This window comes from Melospiza melodia, chromosome 6 (genome assembly GCF_035770615.1).
Source record: "Melospiza melodia melodia isolate bMelMel2 chromosome 6, bMelMel2.pri, whole genome shotgun sequence".
In the NCBI taxonomy this organism is placed as follows: Eukaryota; Metazoa; Chordata; class Aves; order Passeriformes; family Passerellidae; genus Melospiza; species Melospiza melodia.
In genome coordinates this window covers 5,900,399-5,923,760 of record NC_086199.1, presented here as the reverse complement: position 1 = coordinate 5,923,760, position 23,362 = coordinate 5,900,399, and the positions used below count along the sequence as shown (strand labels likewise).

The following is a 23,362-nucleotide window of genomic DNA, read 5'->3' as shown; positions in this document are numbered from 1 at the left end:
GCGCTTCAAAGGATGAGAAGAGACTTCTGATCTTTCCTCGGTCTCGGTGTTTATTAATTGTTTATCTAAAAGATTTTCTCTCAGCCCAACAGAGGTCTGCTCAGCAGCCAGCCATGAGCACACTGAGAGCCCCCGGGGCGGTCACCTATCTTTATACTCAAAACTACGTATACAATATTTATAATTTTTCCCCAATACCTTCTACCCTTATTGACCGGTGCTCTTCTAGTAATGACCAATCCCAAAGTGCCACCATCACCACAGAAGATGGAGGCCAAGAAGAAGAAGAAGAAGGACAGGACACGCCCCAACTCCTCCATCTTACTTCTTTAGACCCCCCTGTGCAGAAATCCTAAACCCTGTGTCTTACACTCTAATTAACTTATCCCTTCACCATTCACCCCAGTGAAATCCTCCCATCCTCATACAGGTGTCGTCTCCTGTGCAGGATCAAAGTCCAGCCACCAGATACTTCTGGCAACATTCCAGGACTCCCGAGCCCCCCAGGGGTGTTCCCGGCCACTCTGCACCTCCATCCTGAGGTGCTGAGATCCCACATCTGGCCACACTTCTTGGAACTAATAAAAAACTGAAGAGCACAACATTCTTGGGGACTTTCACCTTAATACATTTCTTCTCACTCTGTCACATCCCAATATTTCCTAACTCTCAGCAGAGCCATTTATCTTCTCTAAAATCTTAAAGGAGTTGTCATGCTCATGTTAAGCCCAGGATTCTGCAAATGCTTAGCCATAATCTAACCTTAGTGCCAGCCATTGAGGCAGGACTGTGTGGGCACAGCAAAAATCATTACCTCATGTTCCCCAATTAGAAGCCAAAATATTTATCAGACATGACTTGCTCATTGTTCCTTTGTGACAGAGCCATCTTGTTCTCACTGATCTGAACTTACCTACATTCCACACAAAAAAACCTGCAAGAATTTCCTTATATATTCTCTTCCCACACACATTATATTCCAAAAAAAGGAATAATTTAATATAATGTTCAGAGGATCAAAAAATGTTTTTAGCTATTACAAAGTTTAATTTTGTCGCATATAGCTAAGATGTTTTCTCAGATCTGGTCTCGTCAAAATTAATTCTTGCAAAATATATTTTTAAAAAGAGAAACCAGGTAAATGTCTTTATAAAATTCAGCTCACTGTTAGGACTACTATTTGTGATTTTTATTGCAGCCAGAGTGGTCTGTGAGGAAACATCCACTGTTGCCTGCATATCCTCAAACCAAGGGAGGGAAGCAGCAACATGAAAATGAAGTGTCCCCAGGCAAGCTCAGCTGTGCCTGTGCCACAGCCTGCTGCTTTCAGGGAATTTTCCTTATTTCCTCACCAGATATGAACAGTGGGGTAATCAGTTCATCTTCCAAAATGTTGACCTGGCTTTTCTTCATATTTCACCTTCGGTTGTCCAGGGGGAGGAACAACCAAGCAAAGCCCCAAACAAAGAGCATGCACACAAATGCAACTTCTGGGCACTTCTGGACCTGCCCTGCTGTGAATTTACAGTTACCAAGACACATGTGCTTTCTAAAATGACTCAGGAATCTATTTGCTTAATTTCATAAATATTAAACATATGCATATGGCTTATTAACATCTGACAGCTAATGCAACCACACAGAAGCAAGCTCATTGTCCTTTTTCCTCACAAACCCACAGAATTATTATGGCTTCAATTAAAATGAAGTAGATGCAATTAAAAGAAAGAGAAAAGAAAAACCTTCCTAATATGAAATTGTTTAAACAGCTCTTGTCTTTGCCTTCTTTTTGAGAAGAACTTGTTCTCACCACAGATTTACCAGACCATGACCATATTCACACTAACAGGGTGAGATTCACCCAAACCAGGAGGGGCTGAGCGTGTTGGAACAAACTCCTCAAGTGGGCACCCAAACCCATTTTCAGGAGCACAGGATGGTTTGGGTTGGAAGGGACCTCAAAGATCACCTCATTCCAATCCCCTGCCACCAGGACAGACTGCTCAGAGCTCCATCCAGTCTGTTCTGAACACTGCCAGGGATGGGGCAGCTTCTCCTGCCAACCTATCCCAGAGCCTCACCACCCCCACAGTAAAGAATTTTTTTCTAATAACTCATCTAAACCTGCTCTCTTTTGGTGTGAAGCCATTCCCCTGCCCTGTCACTGCATGCTCCTGTAAAGTCTTCAATCCAGGCTGCAGATTCAAACAGACTGAATTTCCAGAACCAAGAAAAAAGAATTTACTTTTCCATTTACTGACTGAAGAGACAGGATATAAACAGCAGCTTTCCTTTTGCCAAGGTCACAAGGAGCAGAACCATAACTTACATTTCCAAAAAGTACTTACAGGGAATGAAGAGTAGAGCTCTGTGAGCTTTGCTAAGCAGAGAAGAAGTATTACCAAGCAGACATGGCAATTGATAGCTCAACAGAGAAAAGAGAAGATTTTCTAAAACGCCAGTTTTAAAACAAAAGAATTAAACTGAGGCATTAACACCACTTCATCAGAAGTATCAAGACCATGACTCAGAGCCAAATGTAAAAGCAAATATCCACTGTCAAAACTGGATGGCAGAAGGAAATAACCTCTTGGGTATTTCAGCAGTGATTTAATCACCTCCCATGACTAACTTGTAGAGACTTTGGAAGCCTAATGGGATGGAACTGGATCCAAAGAGCATCTAATCCCAATTAATAAAACCAGGAAAAACTCCAAAAAGACAAAGAAGAAAGATGACCTAGATTTTTATTCCCTAAGAAGTCAGGAAAAAGCTTTCTTTCAGAGGGAATACAACCCACTTAACACAAAAATAAAATATTGCTTCTTCCTCTGAGGAAGCAGACAGGCTTTGATTGTGCAATTACTTCAATCAAGCATCAGTTAAAGTCTCATAGTAGATCTGACAAAATGAGTAAAAAACTCCCTGACGTGTCTCCCAAGTCACGCAGAAGAAACTAAGAGAATTCTTTCAGAGGTGGAAATTACTGGGAATGAAACAGATTTACACAGCTTTCATTACTTATCTCCCCAAAGCAATGCAGGCATGTTCAGGACCACACCAAGTTCCTGTTCTGGTTGAGATTTTCAACTGCATGTAATCTGCTTTAACCCACCAAGATTGTTCATGCTTTTCATACAGGCAAGGATTTGCCTTCCAGGAATCTAAGCTGAGGTGTGATGTGGTAATAACAGCAGAAAACCAAGTCTCAGAGACAAAGCAGAACACTTGCTCTCCCAGATAAGCCAATTCTAAAGCATGGTTTAAAAAGCCAAATTAACATTGTGTCATAAGAAGGTCCTTCCTTCCACCCTATTCCTACCCCATCCATAGACACATTCCTGCAGAGGGCCCTGCACCACCTCTGATGTCTGACTAACCATTCACAAGCCACTTCCATTTGCTAGTTCTGTACAAACAGCATGAACTGACCAAAAAAAGCTCCATTTTCTGTCAGATCAGCAAACCAGAGCAGCTCCTGCAAGGGTCTGGTAAGCACCAAAGCCTGGTGGCTCTTTCCTTGTGCCTGCTGCTGTTCACAAATCTTGAATCCACACTCCATGGCTGAACCAGCACACTCCCACTTGCTTGAGCTCCAAAGCCCACATACCTTTTTTTTTTTGGCCTAAAATTCATATCTATTACAGCCAACCTTTATGTTTACAAATGACAGCCCTGAATCATTGTCCTTGCATATCTTGCATTCAAGGTATTTTCTTTAGGAAAAAAGCTTGCCAAATCAAATTCAAATGCATATTTAAACCCCCCCTAATTCCCACATGCTCAAATTAAAAGTTACAGGTCTGACAGATCTTCACTGCCTACCTCTAGTTTAGAGTTCTTCACTCAAACTCCCTTGGCTGAAATACAGTTTTATGTTATTTTCCACAGTCTCCAGGGCTTTCCCCCATCCTGGAAGAAAGGCATTTTCTTGAACCACACTGCAGAGAAGAATGCAGCAGGAAGCCAAGCCATCCTTTCACTTGGAAGGGGTTGAAACAAGAAGATTCCAAACTGTTTTCCAACAAGTCCAGCCCCACACATTGGCATGAGCCCCCATTCCCCTGACTCCACCAGGGATGTTCCTGCTTCTGCCTCCCAGGGAATGTGACAGCCACAAAACTCCAAAAGCTTCTGACATTAAAATAAATACCCAAATAATGAAAGCTCTGTTTCTTCACATTGCAGCTGTTAACACCTCGATTAGAGCTCTCCAAGGATGCACTTCCCCCCTAATGAATCCCTGGGAACACCTAACAGGGTGCAGGGCAGATTAGAGAATCCCCACAGCACAGCTTGGTGAATTGATGTCTCCCCTGAGCAGCACAAAGCTGGGCCTAGAGACAGTCAGCTTTTCCACACTGTCTTCATTTTGAAGTCTTATTAACAAATTAAATGAGAAATAAATACATCTCCCTCTGGGAACAGGAGAAAAAAAAAAAAAAAAAAAAAAACAAAAACCAAACTATATTTTAGTAAGGAGCCCAGACACCTTTCTTGAAGACAGGAAAGAGAGCAGAAAAGCTTAGAATGAAGCAAGTTGATCAGCTGCCATCTAAGATTGTGGCAAAACATGAACAAACCCAAACCCACACCCACCAAACTGGCAGCAGCTGAAATGGAGCTTCCCAGCTTTCTGTGGAGGCTGCTCTGGCCCCTGAGCCCGTGTCTCCCAGAGATGTCACGCTTGGAAAAGACACTTTGTCACAACAGCACAAGAGCTGGCATGGCACTGGGGAAGAACAGGAGTTTCTTTGCTTTTGCTGGTCTGCAGACACCCACATTTCCTCTCTACAAGCTGGAGCACCAGGACTGACTCCTAAGGAAGAGCTTTTCACACCAGTTTCCCTCCTGCTCCCTATAAAAGGCAGTGGGATAACAAAGGTGAACCAGCAGCCCCAATTAAGTACCTTTTTTACCAACATTTTTGTGTCTCCTCCCTGGAGACCATATGGTCCAAGTTTACAGGCAGGAATAAATCTCTTTACCCACTCCTGTTTGCAGTAACAACCTCAATGTTCTTTTAATGCAGCTTTGGGTGGATACATTTCCCCTCCTCTTTGTGTAAGTAAATCAGTGGGATATGCTTAACCTGCCTCCTAAAACTCAACACAGGCCATGAAATCCAAGCAGGCAGAGTCAAAGATAATTCATGGGCTCAAGTGAAGCCAGGTGGATTACAACTCCATCAGCAAGCATGCACCCAGCATCTGCATGCTCAGAAAAGACTCTAGGAATTGTCTGAAAAACCAAAAGTTTTCATGCATGCACAATGGTTTTGGAATATAATTCTTGAGTGAACTTCTAAAAGAAGACAAAGCCATCAGGGCACCTTAGAAACTAATGCATTACAGGACTTTAATCAAGCATTGCTCCATAATTAGACACACTTTTCCCTGCACAGAAGTTTTTTTAAAGCCAAGTATCTGACGCCTTGAACCTCTGCTATACTTAAGAAAATAAACTTTAAAAGACATTCATTATTCTTGAACTAAGCATTTCCTTACTAAGTCCCATCCTAGAGCAACTTTTAACTGCTAATTTATCATCCTCCCTCCCAGTGACAGGGAAGATTTATAGTGGAAAAGGCTTATTTAACACTGCTCTGATGCCAAAAACACATGGTGTTACACTTTTGGTGACACTGGTCAAGAAGCAATAACCAAGGAAAACAAACTACTAAGAAATAATACCCCCAAAAAAAAAAAAAAAAAAAACCACTGCCACAATTGTAAGCCTTGGCATGGTTCTGTTGGAATAAACTGCAGTGGAATCCTAACCTGATGTTGTTTATAAAAGACCAAATGTCTGATTTCATCCTCTGCAGCCACCTGCCTATCCCTTATCTCCACTGCTGTGCTTATCAGCACCCTGATGTGCCAGGAAACATTCCAGAGCCCCAGTGCCCTTGGGAGAACTGCCCAAGCCAAAGTGCAGCCCTGGGAGATTTCTAATGTGGGCTCAAGCAAAGGATGAGGGAGGAGAAATGCAGAAATGCTACCTGCATGTGCTGCCAAAATGCAGACCCAATCTGATGGCAGGGTCAAGGTCACAGCAAGGAAAGAGATGGGAGGCCAGCACAGGGATTTTCTCATCCACTTCAGATGAGATTTAAATGAAGAAGTGAGGAAGAGAAGAATGAACAGCCAAACCTCCAAAGCACAGGATTTCATAGCAAGAAGAACCTTCACTGTAACCATCTGTCACAAAAAGAAAGAAAAACCAGGACATCTGTTGCCCAACAAGTTCTCAGATATTCTGAGGTGCTTTTTTTTATATAAGAGGTGGGGGGAATAAACCATGATAAGAAGAATGGCTCTTCTAATTTCATTCTAATCAGAGGGCACCTAAGAACATGAAAGTGGAAACAACCTGGCTGACAGAAGGCATGAGAAGACAACTCTCACAGTTCTTCAGAAGGGGAAACAGAGTCACAAAATGAATAAAATGAACTCCTGATAAAACCACAAGCTTTCTGAAACCCAGATGAAACAAAGATCTGAAGCTTGCTGACAAATCATCTCAGCCTTTACAGGCTCCTCAATATTTTAAAATTCAAGGTATTTTGCACAAGTGCAAATCACATCACTGGAGGTCACTTCATTAAGTGAACAGCACAGTTGACAGAATAGGAAAGGTCAGGGCTTTAGGAAAGAAACTACCAGGAGGCAGCACTGAAGGTAAAATGCAAATATTCCCTCAGAATGGCTGCAATGCAAGCACAGCTGAAGCAGGAGCACATTAACCCACAATCCAATGAGAGGGAAAATCTCTAACAGATGATGCCAAAGCACTTGGGGCATTTTCTGCATCAATCTGCACTCAGTGAGATGGATTAGCTGGCTAATGTAACTCCTAGCACAGCAGAAGGAGCAGGAGCCCAGGCCAGAGCTGGGAAATGCATTACAGCAACTGCTCCAGCACTCCAGAGCCAGCAAAGGCACGGCTCTGAATTTTCCATGCAGATCTCTCAGCACACTTCAAACAAAAAGCACCACAAAGGCAATGTGCTCCTGCAGACAGCTTCATGAGCCTCCATAAACCCATGGCCCTGCAGTCCATAAACCTGGGGACTACACCCAGGGTTACAGCATTAGCAGTGCTTCAAGGTTTTCAAATCTGGTCTGGTAGATGTAATATTTACCCTTTGAAAACTGACAAAAGGAGTTTTGGAGCATCTCTGCTCTCTGCATTAAGCTCCAAGAACCTAAAGAAGGACTAAAGCACCTGCCTCTAAAGAGCAGGAAACAAGGACACAGGAAAACAGACCAGAGGCAGGCTCACCCTCAGATCCTGGGAAGATGCCAAAATAATCTGAGGAAAGAACCCATCTCCTGTATATGTCAGATAACAGAACAGAGAGATTCAACACACAATTTCTTAGGAACAAATCACATCAAAGGCACAGAATTCCCTCCAATGGCACAGTAACAATACAGGCAGTGAAACAGCAACTACAGGCAATATAGTTTTGGTTTAACTGGACTTTTGACACTATTAAACTGACAGCCATGCAATCTAAACAAAAGCAGAACGTACTGAAGTACTCAGAGGTGATTAGAAACCCACACCCAGAGATAAGCTATCATTACTTCAATCTGAGAGAAAATTGGTAGCAAGCCCATTCACATGGCTTTAATCTTTTCACATTCTCCACTGTTACAGAAAGCAACCAGGGGAAGGGGGGGTTTAGCAATGAATTTACTGCAGGTAACTTCATATTTTGCTGTGCCTCACTTGGATTTCTTATGGTGACAAGCAACAATTTCCAATATCTCCCAGACATTCTGCCCACAAATTACACATCAGAAAATATCAGGATGTTAACAGAGAATAATCTCAGGCAGTTTCAAGAACTTGGATGGAGGGGCTCAGAATCCACAGTCACTTGAAGCAAATAAAAGTCACATGAAGTAACAAATTGTTTAACAGAGCAAAAAGGCAATAATAATAATAATCATCATCATCATCATCACCTGTACAACATAACATGGAAAGCAAGCTTGAATTCTGTTCTGCCCACAGATGTGCTGAGTGGCAAAGTGCTAAAGAATCTGGGATTTATGTTCAATATAAATCAATTATATCACAGCAAAAAAACTAAATACATCAAGATCATCATCCTGCCTGGATGAAATGCAGGCAGGAAAAGAATGAAAAAGAACACAAAATGAGAAGAACACAAAATAATTTTGAGTCTGGCTGTTGTACTAATGACTCACATGGAACACCATGTCCAGCTTCAATAAAATACAAACCAAGTGGAAAAGGCCTAAAAAAACCCCAGTGAGAATAACCCCCAAGTGTAACAAAAAAAAAAAAAAAAAAAGACATTAAAAATCACTGAAGAGAGGAGACTGAAGCAATGGGATTTCTTCAGAGTGAAAAACCAAAAAGAAAGCCCTCAAAGTATTCCAGACATTCCTACAAAAGAGAAGTAATAAAGAGTTCACAAGTGTATAAAATTCATGGTAGAGTTCTTAAATGCTTCAATTATAGCAAATAAATTTAAATTGGAAATTAGGAGTAGCATTTCCAATGTTAACAACTGCAAAATATCAAAATAGACTGATAAAGGATAAATCTCCATCAGAAACTTCTGTTATCTCATTAAACATTCCTTCCTAGTGACTGAAATATGGTGAATTTATGAGAACAAGTCAGTCCCCTCCTTTCATGCACAGGTGGGTCATCTGAGCTTCTAGATGAGTTGCTATGGAAATTCATTAACCATTACTAAGAAACAACTTCCAGCATGAAGGGTTTGTAACACCGTGTGGAAACTATAATAGATATACAACCCTGAGGGAGCTCTTGGAAGGAAAGCACAGAGGAAAAGTGGCACACTTGAACCTCACTGAGATGGAGAGGCCTTAATTGCAACAAAAACAAACCCAGAGCTCCTACTCTGCCACAGAGATGCAAACAACAAGAGCTGGGCTGCAGAAACAAGAACCAAGACAAGAACATCAGCCCCAAACACGGCGTCAGCGACTGCAGCCACTAAAGCAGAAAACAGCATTAACTGTCTCCAGCAAAACTCAGCTGCAAAAAAAGCCCAAAGCGAGAGAAGCAAAGCAGGAGAGCAAACTGAGACATGCTGTCCTCTGCTGGAAGAGGCTCTGGAGGAGCCTGGAAGCACGCGGGGACCGCTCTGATCATTGCTCTGATCCTCGGTCAGTGCAGGATCGAGGCACCGCTCCAAAGCCCTGAGCGGGGCTGCTGCTCTGGAGCCCCGGCACTGCTGCCACCACAGGGACACTGCCGAGGCCACCTCTGCCACCCCACCGCACCTCCGCGGCAAGGGAAGGGAACGGGAGCAGGGAACAGAATGGAAAGTAACGCTTTTTTCCTAAGACAACGAGATAAATCCTTTCTCGTGATTGACTTCCCTCATCCTGTTCGCTTACAGCAATGCGCCAAGGCAAGCGACAGCTCCCAGGCTGCGTCTTCTCAATGTAGTTCACATGTGGTTTAAAAACATACACATCACAGGAAAGATGACAGGACAAAAATAAAAAAATATATATTAAAGGACTGCTGCTGCAGTACTGGCCTTGGATGGTGTACATCCAGAATGAATTTAGAGCACAGCCTTTCAAACTTCCACACTAACTAAGGATGGTCTTCAGATCCGAAAGTGAGTTCAGGCTATTTGTGACTTAAATCAGCAAGACTATCTGTGACTAAAATCAGCAATAGCCAGTGATGGTACTATCTAAGGGCTGAGTTTTGGGAGAAAAGGGAAAAAAAGTAATGACTGGTCTTGGGAAAAAATAAAAAACACAACAAATAAAACAAAAAAGGAAAAACCACGAATGAGTTAAGACTACCATCAGCACCAGTTCTCAAGAGAATTTTCCAACATTCAAACCAGCACCAAACCTTCAGGAAAGCACTCTTCATTCAGCAGAATTAACACATTACAATAATACCACAAAACACTTTTTTCTTTACTACTCGAGCACAGTTTTAACAAGAAATGTTTAACTGCATGGGAAATGTATTTTCCCCTGCGTTCCCCGTTTCTCACGCCGCAGCCGGGCAGAGGAGCGGGACAGGAGCGTGTCCCGAGCTCATGCCGCGTCCCGCGGGCTCCTCCCGGCAATTTCACCGCACAGAACGCACCGAGGGCAGCCAGACCCACACCGGAGCCAGTCCGGGCTGGCACGGACCCTCCGCGGCAGGAAAGGCGGCCTGACCGGCCCGGAGCCGCCCCGCAAGCGCCGCTCGGCTCTGGCGGAGCCGGTGCCGCCCCCACCCCCGGGCCGGCCGGGGGAGCGACCCCTTCCTTCCCCCAGGCCTCACCGCCCCGCTCCCCCCGGGCCCGGCGCCACTCACAGCGTGTGCCCGCAGACGTTCACCATCAGCTTCAGCGAGGGGTTGCGGTACTTGGTGGTCTTGCACCGCGGGCAGCCCAAGTCGTCCATGGCCGCCTCCTCCCGCTCCCCTCCCTCCTCCCGCCGCGCCTTCCGCCTTCCGGTGCCGCCGCCAAACGGCCCCGCCGCCGCCCAGCGCCGCCCCGCGCGTTCCGTGCGCCGCCCGGGCCCGACACCGCCCGCCCGAGCGGGAAGGAGCCCGGGGGCAGCGCCGGGGCTGTCCGAGCGCTGTCCGGGCCCCAGAGCTCCGGGTGGAACAGCGGGAGACGGGGGACACCTGCCCCTGACTAACCAAGAGGAAGCACGGAATCAATCACTTCGGGAAAGACCAGCGTGTCCACCGGACCATGGCACTAAGTGCCACGTCCAGTCTATCCTTAAACGCCTCCAGGGATGGTAACTCCATCGCCTCCCTGGACAGCCCATTCCAATGTCTAATCACCCTTTCTGCGGAGGAATTCCGTGTCTAACCTGAACCTCAAGATTCTGTCCTCCCGTCCTGCCGCTGCTAGCCCGGGAGCAAAGCCCGACCTCCACCTGGCTATTCCTCCTTTCGGGGAGTCGCAGACAGCGATAAAGTCACCCCGAGTCTCCTTTCCTCCAGGAGAAACACCCCCAGCTCCCTCAAGCGCTCCCCATAGCACTCGTGCTCCAGACCCTTCCCAGCTCCGCTACCCTTCTCTGGACTCGCTCCAGCACTTCAATGACTTTCTTGAAGTGAGGGGCCCAGAAGCGGACACAGCAAAAGTCCCTCACCCCCAGTAAGGACAGCAGACAGCACCGGGAGCGATTTAACCCTTTCCCTCCGCAGGTGACGGAGCCGCCGCTCCCCGGGGGCTCCAGGTGGGGATGAGGGAGGGGGGGAGCGGAGAGAGGAGCGCGGCCGCTTGATTGACGGTTGCCATGGAGACGCCGTAGCCCCGCCCTCCCGGCGCGGCGCAGCCAATGGGCGGGCGCGGCCGGGGCAGAGGTGGGCGGGGCCACATAGTCTTGCGGCGGGTGCGGGAGTCGCGGCGGGGGGAGCGGCGGAGCGCGGCCGGGATACAGCAGCGATCCCGGATGGTCACCGCGGGGCCGGGGGAAACCTGATCGGCTAGAGCAGGAGGAGGAGAGAGATAGGAAGGGGGGAGAGGAGGAGAAGGGAACGTGGTGGGGGGGGGGAGGGAGGAAGGGGGAAAAAAAAAGAGCACACAAGAAAAGAAAAAAAAAAAAAGAAAAAGGAAAAAAAAAAAAAAGGAAAACAAACCGAAACATGTCTTCTGCCTCCCCCGCCACGGACGACATCGTGATCGCGGTAGAGATCAAGGAGGAAAATGTGATGGAAATGCTCTCCGAAGCCCCCGACGGGCCCGCGCCGCCGCCCCCTCCCGCCGCTGCCCAGTTCCCCATGGAGCATGCAGGCTCCGCTGCCGCCGGCGAGGAGGGAGCCGCGGAACAGGTACTGCTCCACACGGAACTCCTGGCCAGGAATCACCACGCTGCCTCCTCTCCCTCCTCTTCATCTTCTTCTTCCTCCTCCTCCTCCTCGCAGACCCCCTTGGCTTTCTCGCCGGACCACGTCGCCTGCGTGTGCGAGGCGCTGCAGCAAGGTGGGAACCTGGACCGCCTGGCCAGGTTCCTGTGGTCTTTGCCCCCGAGTGATCTGCTACGTGGCAACGAGAGCCTGATGAAAGCCCGGGCGCTGGTAGCTTTTCACCAGGGCATCTACGCTGAGCTCTACAGCATCCTAGAGAGCCACAACTTCGACTCCTCCAACCACCCGCTGCTGCAGGAGCTCTGGTACAAAGCTCGCTACACCGAGGCGGAGCGAGCCCGGGGCAGACCCTTGGGGGCGGTGGACAAGTACAGGTTGCGGAGGAAATACCCCCTGCCCAGGACCATCTGGGACGGCGAGGAGACGGTCTACTGCTTCAAGGAGAAGTCCCGCAACGCGCTCAAGGAGCTCTACAAGCAGAACCGATACCCCTCGCCCGCCGAGAAGCGCAACCTGGCCAAGATCACCGGGCTGTCCCTCACCCAGGTCAGCAACTGGTTCAAGAACCGCAGGCAGCGGGACCGCAACCCTTCCGAGACCCAGTCCAAAAGGTGAGGGAAAACTTTTCCTCCCCGCCCCCTCTCCCGCCTGCCTTTCCCTCTCCCGGCTCTTTCTTCCCTTGCAAACATGGCGCTTACCTTCGGTGCGCCTCGTCCTCCCCTCCTTCCTCCTCCCCGCTCCCTCGTTCCCAACACACCCACCCGGCCCGGGCGTGCGAGGCGGCGCGGGGAAACTTCCCGGACCCGCCGGCCCGCGCTCCCGGGGGAGCTCCCGGCACCGGGGAGCCGCTCCCGGCACGGGGGAGCCGCGGGGCGGACTCCCGGGAGGGGACGGGACGGGGGTGTTCGTTCCCCCCGCTCCTTGTTTTTATTCAATTGTCGCGCCTGACAGAGTTAATCATTGACGGCCGGAGGACGCGCGGGGTCCCGGCGCTCCCTCTGTTTTGAAACCTGACTCGGGAGCGGGCCGGGCTCGGGTTTCAGCGGGGGAGCGGGGCCGGTTCCCGGGGCTCCCGGGAGCGGCCCCGGCCCCGCTCCGCCCGCGGCTCGGGCTCGGCTCCCCCCGCCCCGCGGCGGGGGCGCGGGCAGGTGGAGGTGACCTCCCCGCTCCCGCCTTCCTCCGGGAAGGGACGGGAAAGGGGGGAGAAAGCGCGGGGAGGAGGGAGTGGAGGAAGGGAGCGGGGAGAGAAGGAGGGAAAGCGGCCGGCGGAGGGGGCCCCAAGGCATTTCTCAACCAAGGGCGCGATTGTGCCGCCGCGGCCCCTCTCCGCGGGACACATCAAAGGCCGAGGGGGGAGGGAGGGGAGAGCGACCGAAAAATGCGGCCGAGGGCGGACCAGTCAGCGAAAAAACCCGGGCGGAGGCACAAAGGCCGCCCCCCATCTCTGCGTCCCTCCCCCCGGCACGGCCGGAGGTGCCTCCGCCGGCATCGGGGCAGCGCGGGCCGGGGTCTGCCCCTTCCCCCGGGCCGGGGGCGCCAGGCTGAGCCCTGAGGGTCCGGCGGCGCTGCCCGGCCCTGCCTCACCTCCCAGCGCTTTGCCAAATGGCCGCGGCCCGTCTCACACGTGTGGGCACCCCGGGCCCAGGCAGCCCCCTTCGGTCGCCGGGGTGGAGGAATTTATTTACAACTCCATAACCCAGTCTGTAAAGTTTTTCCTTTGGGCGAGTGTTTGGTTTGATGTGTTCTATTCTAAGAAACCTCCTCCCTTGGCATAAATATTCGTTTAAAGTTCCTCGTAAAGGCAAAACACAGAAAAGAATTGTTCGTGAAAGCTCTCGCATACTTGTGTTAAAGCAAGAAGTCCCCCTTGGTGCAGAGATCCTGTACGCCGTGGTAATGCAATGTCATCTCTCCATCTTTTCCCGTAGCGAGTCAGATGGCAACCCTAGCACAGAAGATGAATCCAGTAAGGGGCGGGAGGATTTATCTCCCCATCCACTCTCCAGCTCATCCGACGGCGTTACCAGCCTCAGCCTTCCCGGCCACATGGAGCCTGTCTACATGCAGCAGCTTGGAAACACTAAAATAGCCTTGAGCTCGTCCGGCGTCTTGTTGAATGGGAACCTCATGCCTGCCAGTACCTCTCCTGTCTTCCTCAATGGTAGCTCGTTTCTTCAGGGACCCAACAGTGTCATACTCAATGGACTCAGCGTGGGCACTTCGCAGACTGTTACCTTAAATTCGCCCAAAACTGCGGCCAGTGTCGTGAGCAACGGCGTGTCCATCACTGACATACTGTCCTCATCGTCCTCAGAAGATGTCAAAGACTTCAAACTCCTTCAGGCCTCGGTCCCCAATGCCACAGCAGCCTTCAGCCCTAGCAACATCCCAGTCACTTTCCCGGGATTGATACCGAGCTCAGAGGTGAAAAGGGAAGGCGTGGAAACTGCTGCTTCCCAGGATGGAGGCTCCGTGGTTACTTTTACTGCTCCTGTCCAAATAAACCAGTATGGCATTGTCCAGATCCCCAATTCAGGGACAAATGGCCAGCTGCTGAACGGAAGCATTGGTTTTTCTTCTCTGCAGCTGCCTCCAGTTTCTGTGGCAGCTTCACAAGGTAAAAGCTTTGCCTCTTGCGCTAAGAGATATGAGGAAAAGTTGGAATCAGGCACATTTAGCAGTTTAGAAACTGTGGTCCTTTTCTTCCAAGGTATCAACATAATATCTCAGCCATGGCCACACACAGAACATCAAATAATACTGTTTGCCTTCCTTTATAGTGAATTATGCTCATGGGCAGACTGTTAGATGAAGCTGAGCTCCTCTGTTAAGAGCATGGAAGGAGGTCTGGTAATTTACACCCCTTTCATCTCATGCTGTTCACAGAAGTCTGTGATAGGAGTCTTCACAAATATCTGTAAATTTTACATGTTTCAGTAATTCAAAATATTCCCCATTTGCCACTGAATTCTTTTAATGAGAAGATTCATAAAAATGAAAATTATGGCAGCTGGAAATTATTACCCTTGTTGTTCCTGTGGTGGTTTTGTTTTTTTTTGTTAACAAAAGCATTTCACAAAAATACATTTTGAATTATTGTAGACACAACAAGACCGAGCAGTTGCTTGTACATTTTCTGTTCCATAATTAAGAAAGATTAAACTTGAGGGGAACAATAGAAGTAAGCACTAGCTCGTAGATATAAAATGTGAGGCTCTTTGTATAAAGCTGCCCTGAGTCCAAGGGAAATATGTCATCACAGGTTCATGTGCCAAGTGTGCAGGCTCCTCCCCAAGTTTGCTTTAGAGTTGGTCTTAGCATACCAAAGTCTGAATCTTGCAGCTGGCCAGGAAGAATCCCAGGGAGCACAAACCTTGTTCTGGATCCCTTTTTTGAAGCAGATCAGTTAAAAAGCACAGCTGAACATCTTTGGTACTCATTGGCCACTTTATTTATTTGATTATGAAAGTTATTAAACTGGAATGATTCTCTCTGGTTTCAGGAGCTGTGAATACTATAATGAAAGTCAAATTATGCTCATGTGCTTCTTTGAATTTAATATGTATAGGGTATGAATTGCTCTTGCTGAAGCACGGAGAGGAACACTGAAGCTGTGCAACCACATTTCGAATGGGTGCACAATTATAAAGTCCTAAAATACAGCACTCACAGGCACTGGAAGTTACTGGCACATAGTTTAAGCAAGATTAAAGAGAGAAGACATTTAGTTTGAATGCCACCTGTAATTACTAAAGCCACTTAATCCACATGCTCCAAGGCATAAACTAACAACCAGCAAAGGTGAGAAAGTAAGTTCTATCCTTTTAAGTATTGTAGGACTATTGTATTTGAAAGTCCTAAGATTCATAATAAGCTCTTCTCTGACCATTTTTCCCATTGTTAAAAATACTTACTGCCCACTGGAGGGTGATTCACCATATCTTTGGTGCAGAGAAAAGTTCTGCTTGTCTTGGATGGATAGCTGGCTGCCTATTCCAAGTGAAGCGTGCTGCAGGCTATTTCAAGTAAGCCAGTAAATAATACTGACAGGTAACTTTAAGTTACCTGGCTTTGTTATTCTAGTTTACCCATATGCATAACATCTTTCAAAGAATCATAATTGATTAACCAAAATTAATAGGGAATTAAAATATTCCCCACGTGAGAAATTAATCTTTGGTGCTGCTCTAAAATATTCAGCTGTGTCTAACTGTAATCTCTTATAATTAAACTGCTTTTGAGAAAGTGAGGTGTTCCAAGTGGGACTCAGTCCCAAGAGCCACTATTTCTTATTTTAGGAATTACCATAATGACAACTGACATGACAAGTCCAGTGAAAACAACTTCAGGTCATCTCTGGCCACCTCTCCCTGCTTTGGCTCACTGCAACATCACACGAGCAGTGCCATGGCTCTCAGCAAGGGCAGGCAGTGCTGGGTGGCTTTTCACAGCATGCTGGATGTGGCAGGATTAGGATTTTAGAAAAACACAAAAAAGCAAGGTGAAAGGGAGTAGAGCTGAGTGCTTGAGGATTATTACCGAGTCAGACCAATGGAAATTACTGGTTTTTCGTGTTTTCCGTGGGGGTTGGTTCGGGCAGGTTCTCCCCAGCAGCAGTGGATTTCATGTGACGCGTCTCCAGTTCCCACACACAAGCTGTAGTCTGTCACTGAACTATCTTTAATGGCTTTTCATGCTTCTATTCTTAGATGGAAATTGAGTGGTGGCAACTAGTGAAGGCCAAAGCACATTCATTTTAGTCACATGGCTGGGGACTGTTTGCTCCTTAATGAGAGTCTGAAAGATACCTAATCTAATAGATCAGAAACTTCTTTCTTTTTTTTTTTTTTAACTTTCTAGAAGCAACATCTATTAACAGCATTGATTTCTTTACAGCTAGTTTTCTCTCACCTGCTACAAAAATTGCTTTGCAGTGTTACATGAAATATTAGTGTGTGTGTATACTGTGAAGGTAAAAAAGACCAGGACTGCATAACTCTCTGTTTTCTTTTCTTTTGCTTTCCTTTCTCTAGGTAATGTTTCAGCAAACCCCAGCACATCTGATGGAGGAACTTTCACGACTGAATCTTCAACAGTGCAGCAAGGAAAGGTTTTCTTCAGCCCCCTCACTCCGAGTGCAGTGGTTTATACAGTTCCCAACTCGGGCCAGGCTGTAGGATCTGTCAAGCAAGAAGGACTGGAAAGAAGCCTGGTGTTTTCTCAGCTGATGCCAGTCAGTCAGAACACACAACTGAACGTCAACATGTCTTCTGAAAATATATCCAGTGCAGGGCTGCAGTCCCTGGCCTCCTCCTTAGTGAATGTAACGCCCTCACACAATTTTTCCCTCACTCCACCAACTCTTTTAAATGCTGCAGAACTGAGCTCTGGTATCTCGGAGAGCCAGGCCATGTCTTCACCCGTGACCAGTACCTCTACAGTGATATCTATCAGCAACACTAACTATGCAACCCTCCAGAACTGTCCCCTCATCACCAGTCAGGATCTCTTGTCCATTTCCACAGCACAGCCCGTGCTTGGAGAAATCGTTTCAGCCAGTGCAGACCGTGTCAGCCACCCCCCTGCACAAGTGCACCAGGATTTTGGCAGAGAGCACAGGTTGGTTCTGCAAGCTGTACCTGATGTCAAAGAGAATTTCTTGCCTAATTCTGAGAGCAAGTCAACTGGCAATTTAATGATGCTGGATTCCAAATCTAAGTATGTTATGAGCAACATGGTTGACACGGTATGTGAAGAACTGGAAACGGACAAAAAAGAGCTTGCCAAACTGCAGACAGTTCAGATGGATGAAGTTATGCAAGACTTGTAGCTTCTTTCTTTTCTTGCTTTCTGTTTTAATAGATAAGTCTCCTGTTGAGGCCCTAACAAACACCTAGTGGGGTGTTTGTGGGGTTTTTTTGTTTGGTGGTTTTTTTTTCATTTTAAGAAACCAGAAGAACATTTAAGTGGTCTGAATCAATGTACAGAGGAATCTCCAGCAGTGGAATTAGGTTGCCACACTTGGTTTGCATGCAGTATCCTCTTTTAAACAGGTTAAAGGAGAAAGGAAATGGCCAGGGCAAGTACTGAGGAATGGGTACAGGTTTGGCTACCAGATACTACCCTGAAAATTTAACTAGACTCTCCATAGTACAACATACTACCCTGAAAATTTAACTAGACTCTCCATAGTACAACATACTCTTAACAGTAAGTATACACTCCTAGCTTCAGATGGAAAACAAAAATCTCACTCCAAAATGGTAGCAACAATGCAGACTTTTTTTTTCTGTTTACTTCCAGTCCATGGGCATTGAGAGATTTCTAAGGAACTCTAGACGATACCTCTCTGGCTACTTTTATGTTGTTTGAGGTTAAGAAACAAAACAAAATCATAACATTGTTACTGGTATGTTTGCTTTTTTTCCAGCAGACTTGCATTTAAACCAAAAGTCTCACATCAATCATGTACAGGTTTCTAAATGCTACAGCTAGCATTTTGTCAGTGCACCAGAAAAAGCATCATTTGAAACTCTAATTATGCAATTCAGAAGCTTTCTATCCAGTATGAATGTAAATATTGTTTCAGTTCTTATAAAGGAGACTTTTTTTTAATTAGTACAATGGATTTTATTTATGGTTTATGTTCCCTTTCACTTTAGACACAATGCATTGAAAAGGAAAACGTTTTCTGGCTGTTTAATTTATTTTATTGTTTGAGCAGGAAGTAAGCGTAGTTATTTCTGACAAGGTTTTACTTTTTTGTAGTTTTTTTTTCAAGCAATAGACTGTAAAAGTAAAATGTTAATCACACTGAAACTAGAAAATTAATTCCCAGTCTCACAAACCCAGGAGGTCACTGTTTCTACCCCCTCTGTCTTTGTGTTCAGGGCTTTTTTTTTTTTGTTTGTTTTGTTAGTACTTTGCGATTTAGTTGAACCCTTTTGTGTATTTTTTACAGAATTCCACGTGCCTTTCTTCCTAGTGGCCTTATCTTTGTTACTAAAGCACAGTGGCAGGAGGAATAAAAACACTGATTTGCAGATATCCGTCCTCAGGGCCAAATCCTGATGCCTTACTTCTGCAAGTAGACCCCCTGACTTTGGGTGCCCCTGCTTGCACGAGTAAGAAGAGGTTTGAGAGTCTTCTGGACATGGTGGGTGACATTTCCTGGCAGTGCAGAGAGCCAAGGATGGGTCCTTCTGCCCCACATCTGCAGGAGGGGACCACAGGGTTGAGCTCTTGGCTCTGTGAGATGAGCAGGGAAGGTTGGATGGGCAAGGCAAGGAAGGGAACCCTGTGTTCATAAATTGGCCAAAGAGCCCTTGTGGGACAGCTTCAGCTGCTGGTGCAGCAAGGCCCCCATCCAGGAGTGCAGTTGAGTGTGTGTTTATGAATATCCTCCAGGAGAAGCAGCCTGGGAGCTGTGGTGGGAGCTGCAGCAGCCGTGGTCCCTGCCTGGCTGGGGATGGTGCCCACACCTTCATCCCTGGAGCAGGTGGAGCAGATCTGAACCTTTCCTCCTATTTTTGTAGCATGGAAAAGCACATCCTTATAGCTTTAAAACAATAAGAAGAACTCAGATGTACAAAAGTGACATGCTGTTAATGCTGGTGGGTTTGGTTTTGTTGTATTTTATCCTGATGTGAATATATACAATAACTAAAGCATGTATTCATCCTCATCAGGGGCCTCCTCCAAAGCCTTTGGAAGGCAATGGGAAATGTTTTCATGAGCTTCTGTGGGCTCTGAAGTAGGCTCAGGACAGAACAAGATCACTTGTAAAGGACAAAAAGAAAATGGAAAGGAAAGATAATTAAGGTGGCAAATCCCAGTGTGTTTGTCTTGGTTTTAACTGGTTCCTTGGAAAGCTTTTGGGAATGAAGGTTTCTCTGTGCACCGTGAGCACGGCATTGGCATTCTCGTCGTGGTTTTGCACTATATTGCCTGTTTTGCAGGGTTTTCTGTGGAACCTTGAGGCTGAGCTCTGTCAGTGTGCACTGGAGCCCGTGCTGTGAGCCAGGGCTGCAGGGAGAAGGGCAGGAAAAGGGAAGGAGGAGAGTGCAAGGACAGCACTTGCAGCTGCGCGGAGCCGCTGACGCTCCGCAGGCAGGAGCAGCCCATCAGCAGTTGGCTGTCCCCACGTGCTCCCAGGCAAACAGGGGGTTTGAGGCAAGTGCTTCAAAGCAGAGATTATCACAGGCAGGACATGGAGCTGTATGTTCCCCTGGCACAGCTTTCCCTGACGTTCCCGGGAGCTCCGCGTGAGCAGGGAATCGGATAGTCCAGAGTTCTCCCAACCACTCTGCTTGTTTATCTGTTTGCTGGGCCCCAGCATGAGGTGCCTGTTTCCCACCTCTTCTGCACCCGTGTAACTAAGGTGGTGATGACAGTAGCTGTATATGCTTTGCATGAAATCATTCAGCCATTTGGAAAATTAGAAATGTCCCCTATCGCTGTCATTTTAATGGGGAACGTGTACTTGGCTCTGAAGGAGTTGATGGTGGATTAACATTTGGTCTGTGAAGCTCAGACTATATTTGGAGGCAAGCTAGGGAATATTTCAGAGCAGTTGTTGGTGTGATCATCTCTCATAATTGAAGAGACTGTGGTGTTACAACAGTACCTGTTACTTTATTTTTAATTTTTCCTTCTTTGCATTTGTTGTGTTACTGAGTGAATTCCATGGCTTTGCAGCACAGTTGTTGTGAAAAACTGTGTATGTTGTTACAGTGGCATGTTTCGTGGAGTGTCTGGTACTTCTAATAGGAGACTTCCCACTCTCCAGCTGGAGTGGAGGATGTACATAAAAGCAGTGTTTTGGGACAAAGTGAGATTAATCTATTCTAGTCTTCCAGATATCGAGTAACTTCCTATTATCTTTTACTCTTTTCTTTCTTTCTCCCATTGAAAATAAGTGTCATTCCCTCCAGATAACATAGTTATAACCTCATGTTTCCTGCAGGTACATATGCACAATATAAAGACTCATTGCACGGTACAGTGTGTTTAAAATAGAAATTTAAATAAGTAGTTTTATTCCTTACAAGGGTAAGTTTTTATTTTGTGGCCCTCAGGCAGGCAGGCTCACTGCTCTCAATAGACAGTACTCAAAGCCCCAAAAAGTGTCCAGGGCCAGATCTTTGGCTGCTGTAAATAAGGCATTGCTCCACTGACTCCCAAAGCAAGGATTTTTACTTGGTGTTTAGGGGATTTGGATGCTGATCTCCCACACATGGGAGGGCAGTGAGTGTCCAAGCCCCACAGACAGCCCTTATTATCACATTCTCTTACTTAAATGAATGGTATGTCTACCTGGCATACACATTCCTTCCCTTCCCTCCCTCTCTGTTATGGATGAGAGTAAAGGATCATTTCAACTTCACATATGTTTGTAACTTCTAAGTCCACTGGAAATCTTACAGAAAACATTGCCAAACTCTACTGCTTTACTAGTCCCAGACTCAGCTTTGAAAAATATGCCTAAGGAAATTCTTAACAAAGCATGATGTTAAAAACCCCTCTCTTCTTTACTACTTTTGATTAAAGCTGCCTCTGTTTCACCCAGAGTTTTGCAGAAAACCAGAAACACGATGAATTGAATGCTCTGTGTGGACTATTTGCAGCATTATCCCTGTGGTCTTACCTGCAAGGACATTTCAGCAATGTAAATCACAGACATGCATTGGCCAGGTCCTCAGCTGGGCTAAACTAGCACATTTCCACTGACTTTAATGTCCTTTTTTTGCCAGCTGGGAATATGGTCCATTCATTTCACTGGTGTTAGGTCAGGGATGGATTTGGCCCAGTACACAGTGGCAGCACAAACCAGAGCACAAGGCTGGCACTTGGGTAGAACCAAACAGTCACAGTTTATCCAAGCAAATACCTCTTCCCATTTACTGCTTTCCCCTCCCTGTGGATTCAGGAAGACTCATTCAGAAAGTGGCTTCACCCAGAGGTGAGGCTGGGACTGTCATTGCTGCTCTCAGTCTGAGACTGATGACAATAATGGACAGGTTCTGACTTCAGATCGTGTAAAACCACCTCAGTGATGATTTTCAGTTAAATAAATCAGGGTGGAATTTGGCCCTGTGTGCACAGGAGCTTTTCATGTACATAGATTTCCAGTGTCTGTGCACTTTCCTCAGCAAGGGCAGATGAACAAGGGTGTGCATCCCTCCAGTATCATGTGAGATATCTGTGCAGGGCTCTGGGGACATGAACTGCCCAGTGCTTGTGGTCAAAAAGAATGTCAAATCATCCAAAAGAACAGTAATTTTATAATTCTGAAAACAAAAATAATGATATTTTTAAAAGCAAGGATGCCTGAAGTCTTCCTGTATCTCCTAGCAGTTGTTATCTTGAAGGATATTTTATACCTTAGTTGTATGTTTCATATAATTTAAAACTTGCTTCTTAAATTTCTGAACTCAAGGAGGGGGTGAATCTTCTGGCTTTCAGGATTCACATTCAGAGGATGTTTGTTCTTTTGCTGCATGTACTGTTTGTCCAGAACTAACCAGTTATTTCTCCAGTATGGGTTTTATTGTGCCTTACAACAAATATTAAATTTAAGTGGAATGTACGTGTTAGAGGAGGGAATAATCAAGAACTTTACTGCACTGTTAGGTGATGCTGCCCCAGAGTGTATCATCAAACATATCTGTGCTTAATTACCCAACCAAAGAGATCTAAAGTATGTATGTTTGTTGTACTGTAATAGGGGTTTGTGCCTGGACAATTAAGTGTTTTATTTGTATTCTGAGATGATGTGAACTTATTTTTCTAAACACTATACTGAATAAACTTTATATTTATACACATCTTGTGTAAATATTTCTGTTTGGATGTCGTATAAGGGCTTTGAATTTTGAGTTGGAAAAGCAATCTGAAGTAGAAACTTGGCTTCTAATGACTCATCATGAAAGGTGATGGCAACTGGGAGGGCCTGTGCTTGCCAGAGATTTGATCTGCACCCTATTTAAGCAAGAATGAGACTTTCTGTTGACTTGAGGGGGTTTTGTGAGAATTCTAAAATACTAAATTAAAAACCATAAATCTTATACCTCATATTGAACCTATTTGTGTCTCAAACCGAATTTGTCCCATAATTAGTTAGATATTATTAAAATCTACTTCCACCTGCTAGTTAGGACTAGTCAGTGTTTACTTGTTGCTCCCATGACATTGGCATGCTTTCTGTGTCAGGGGCTTTTTTTTTGGGTAGGTGTACTCCTATTTGCTAAATTCCTATTTGTTGAAATTTTTCTTTAAAACATTTCACATAGTGTCAGGCTTGGTTTTGGCAGCCTTTTGAGAACAGCTTGAAATGCTATGTTCCCCTGATATTAAAGGATTTAAACACATTACCATATTACTTCAGATCTGCCTTCCAAGCACCAGCATTGCCTGGTTACCATTTTGGTGCCAAAATGAACGACAATAAATCCAAATAGACTAATCTGTGCAGGTGAAATAGTTTCCCTCACTGAAGCTTTAGATACAT

General features: G+C 46.2%; 2 protein-coding genes across 3 annotated transcripts in view; one reads left to right on the top strand and one right to left on the bottom strand.

Moving 5' to 3' along the window:
- MNAT1 (MNAT1 component of CDK activating kinase) overlaps nucleotides 1-10,461 on the bottom strand; it is a 119,959-nt gene extending 109,498 nt beyond the window's left edge. Inside the window, exon 1 of the mRNA XM_063159752.1 lies at nucleotides 10,342-10,461. Within this exon, the coding sequence (XP_063015822.1) occupies nucleotides 10,342-10,430 (89 nt within the window). The 5' untranslated portion in view covers nucleotides 10,431-10,461. The remainder of the gene's footprint in view (nucleotides 1-10,341) is intronic.
- A 1,137-nt stretch (nucleotides 10,462-11,598) lies between these two features.
- LOC134420055 (homeobox protein SIX4-like) lies at nucleotides 11,599-22,677 on the top strand. Of its 2 annotated transcripts, XM_063159749.1 has the most exons (4): nucleotides 11,599-11,817; nucleotides 11,911-12,464; nucleotides 13,782-14,470; nucleotides 16,887-22,677. In XM_063159749.1, exons 1-4 carry the CDS (start codon nucleotides 11,632-11,634, stop codon nucleotides 17,681-17,683), a joined length of 2,226 nt encoding a protein of 741 aa, XP_063015819.1. In that variant the 5' UTR covers nucleotides 11,599-11,631; the 3' UTR covers nucleotides 17,684-22,677. The 2 variants fall into 2 exon arrangements, with proteins under 2 accessions (XP_063015819.1, XP_063015818.1); XM_063159748.1 differs by having other exon boundaries at nucleotides 11,599-12,464.
- Nucleotides 22,678-23,362: the final 685 nt, after the last annotated feature.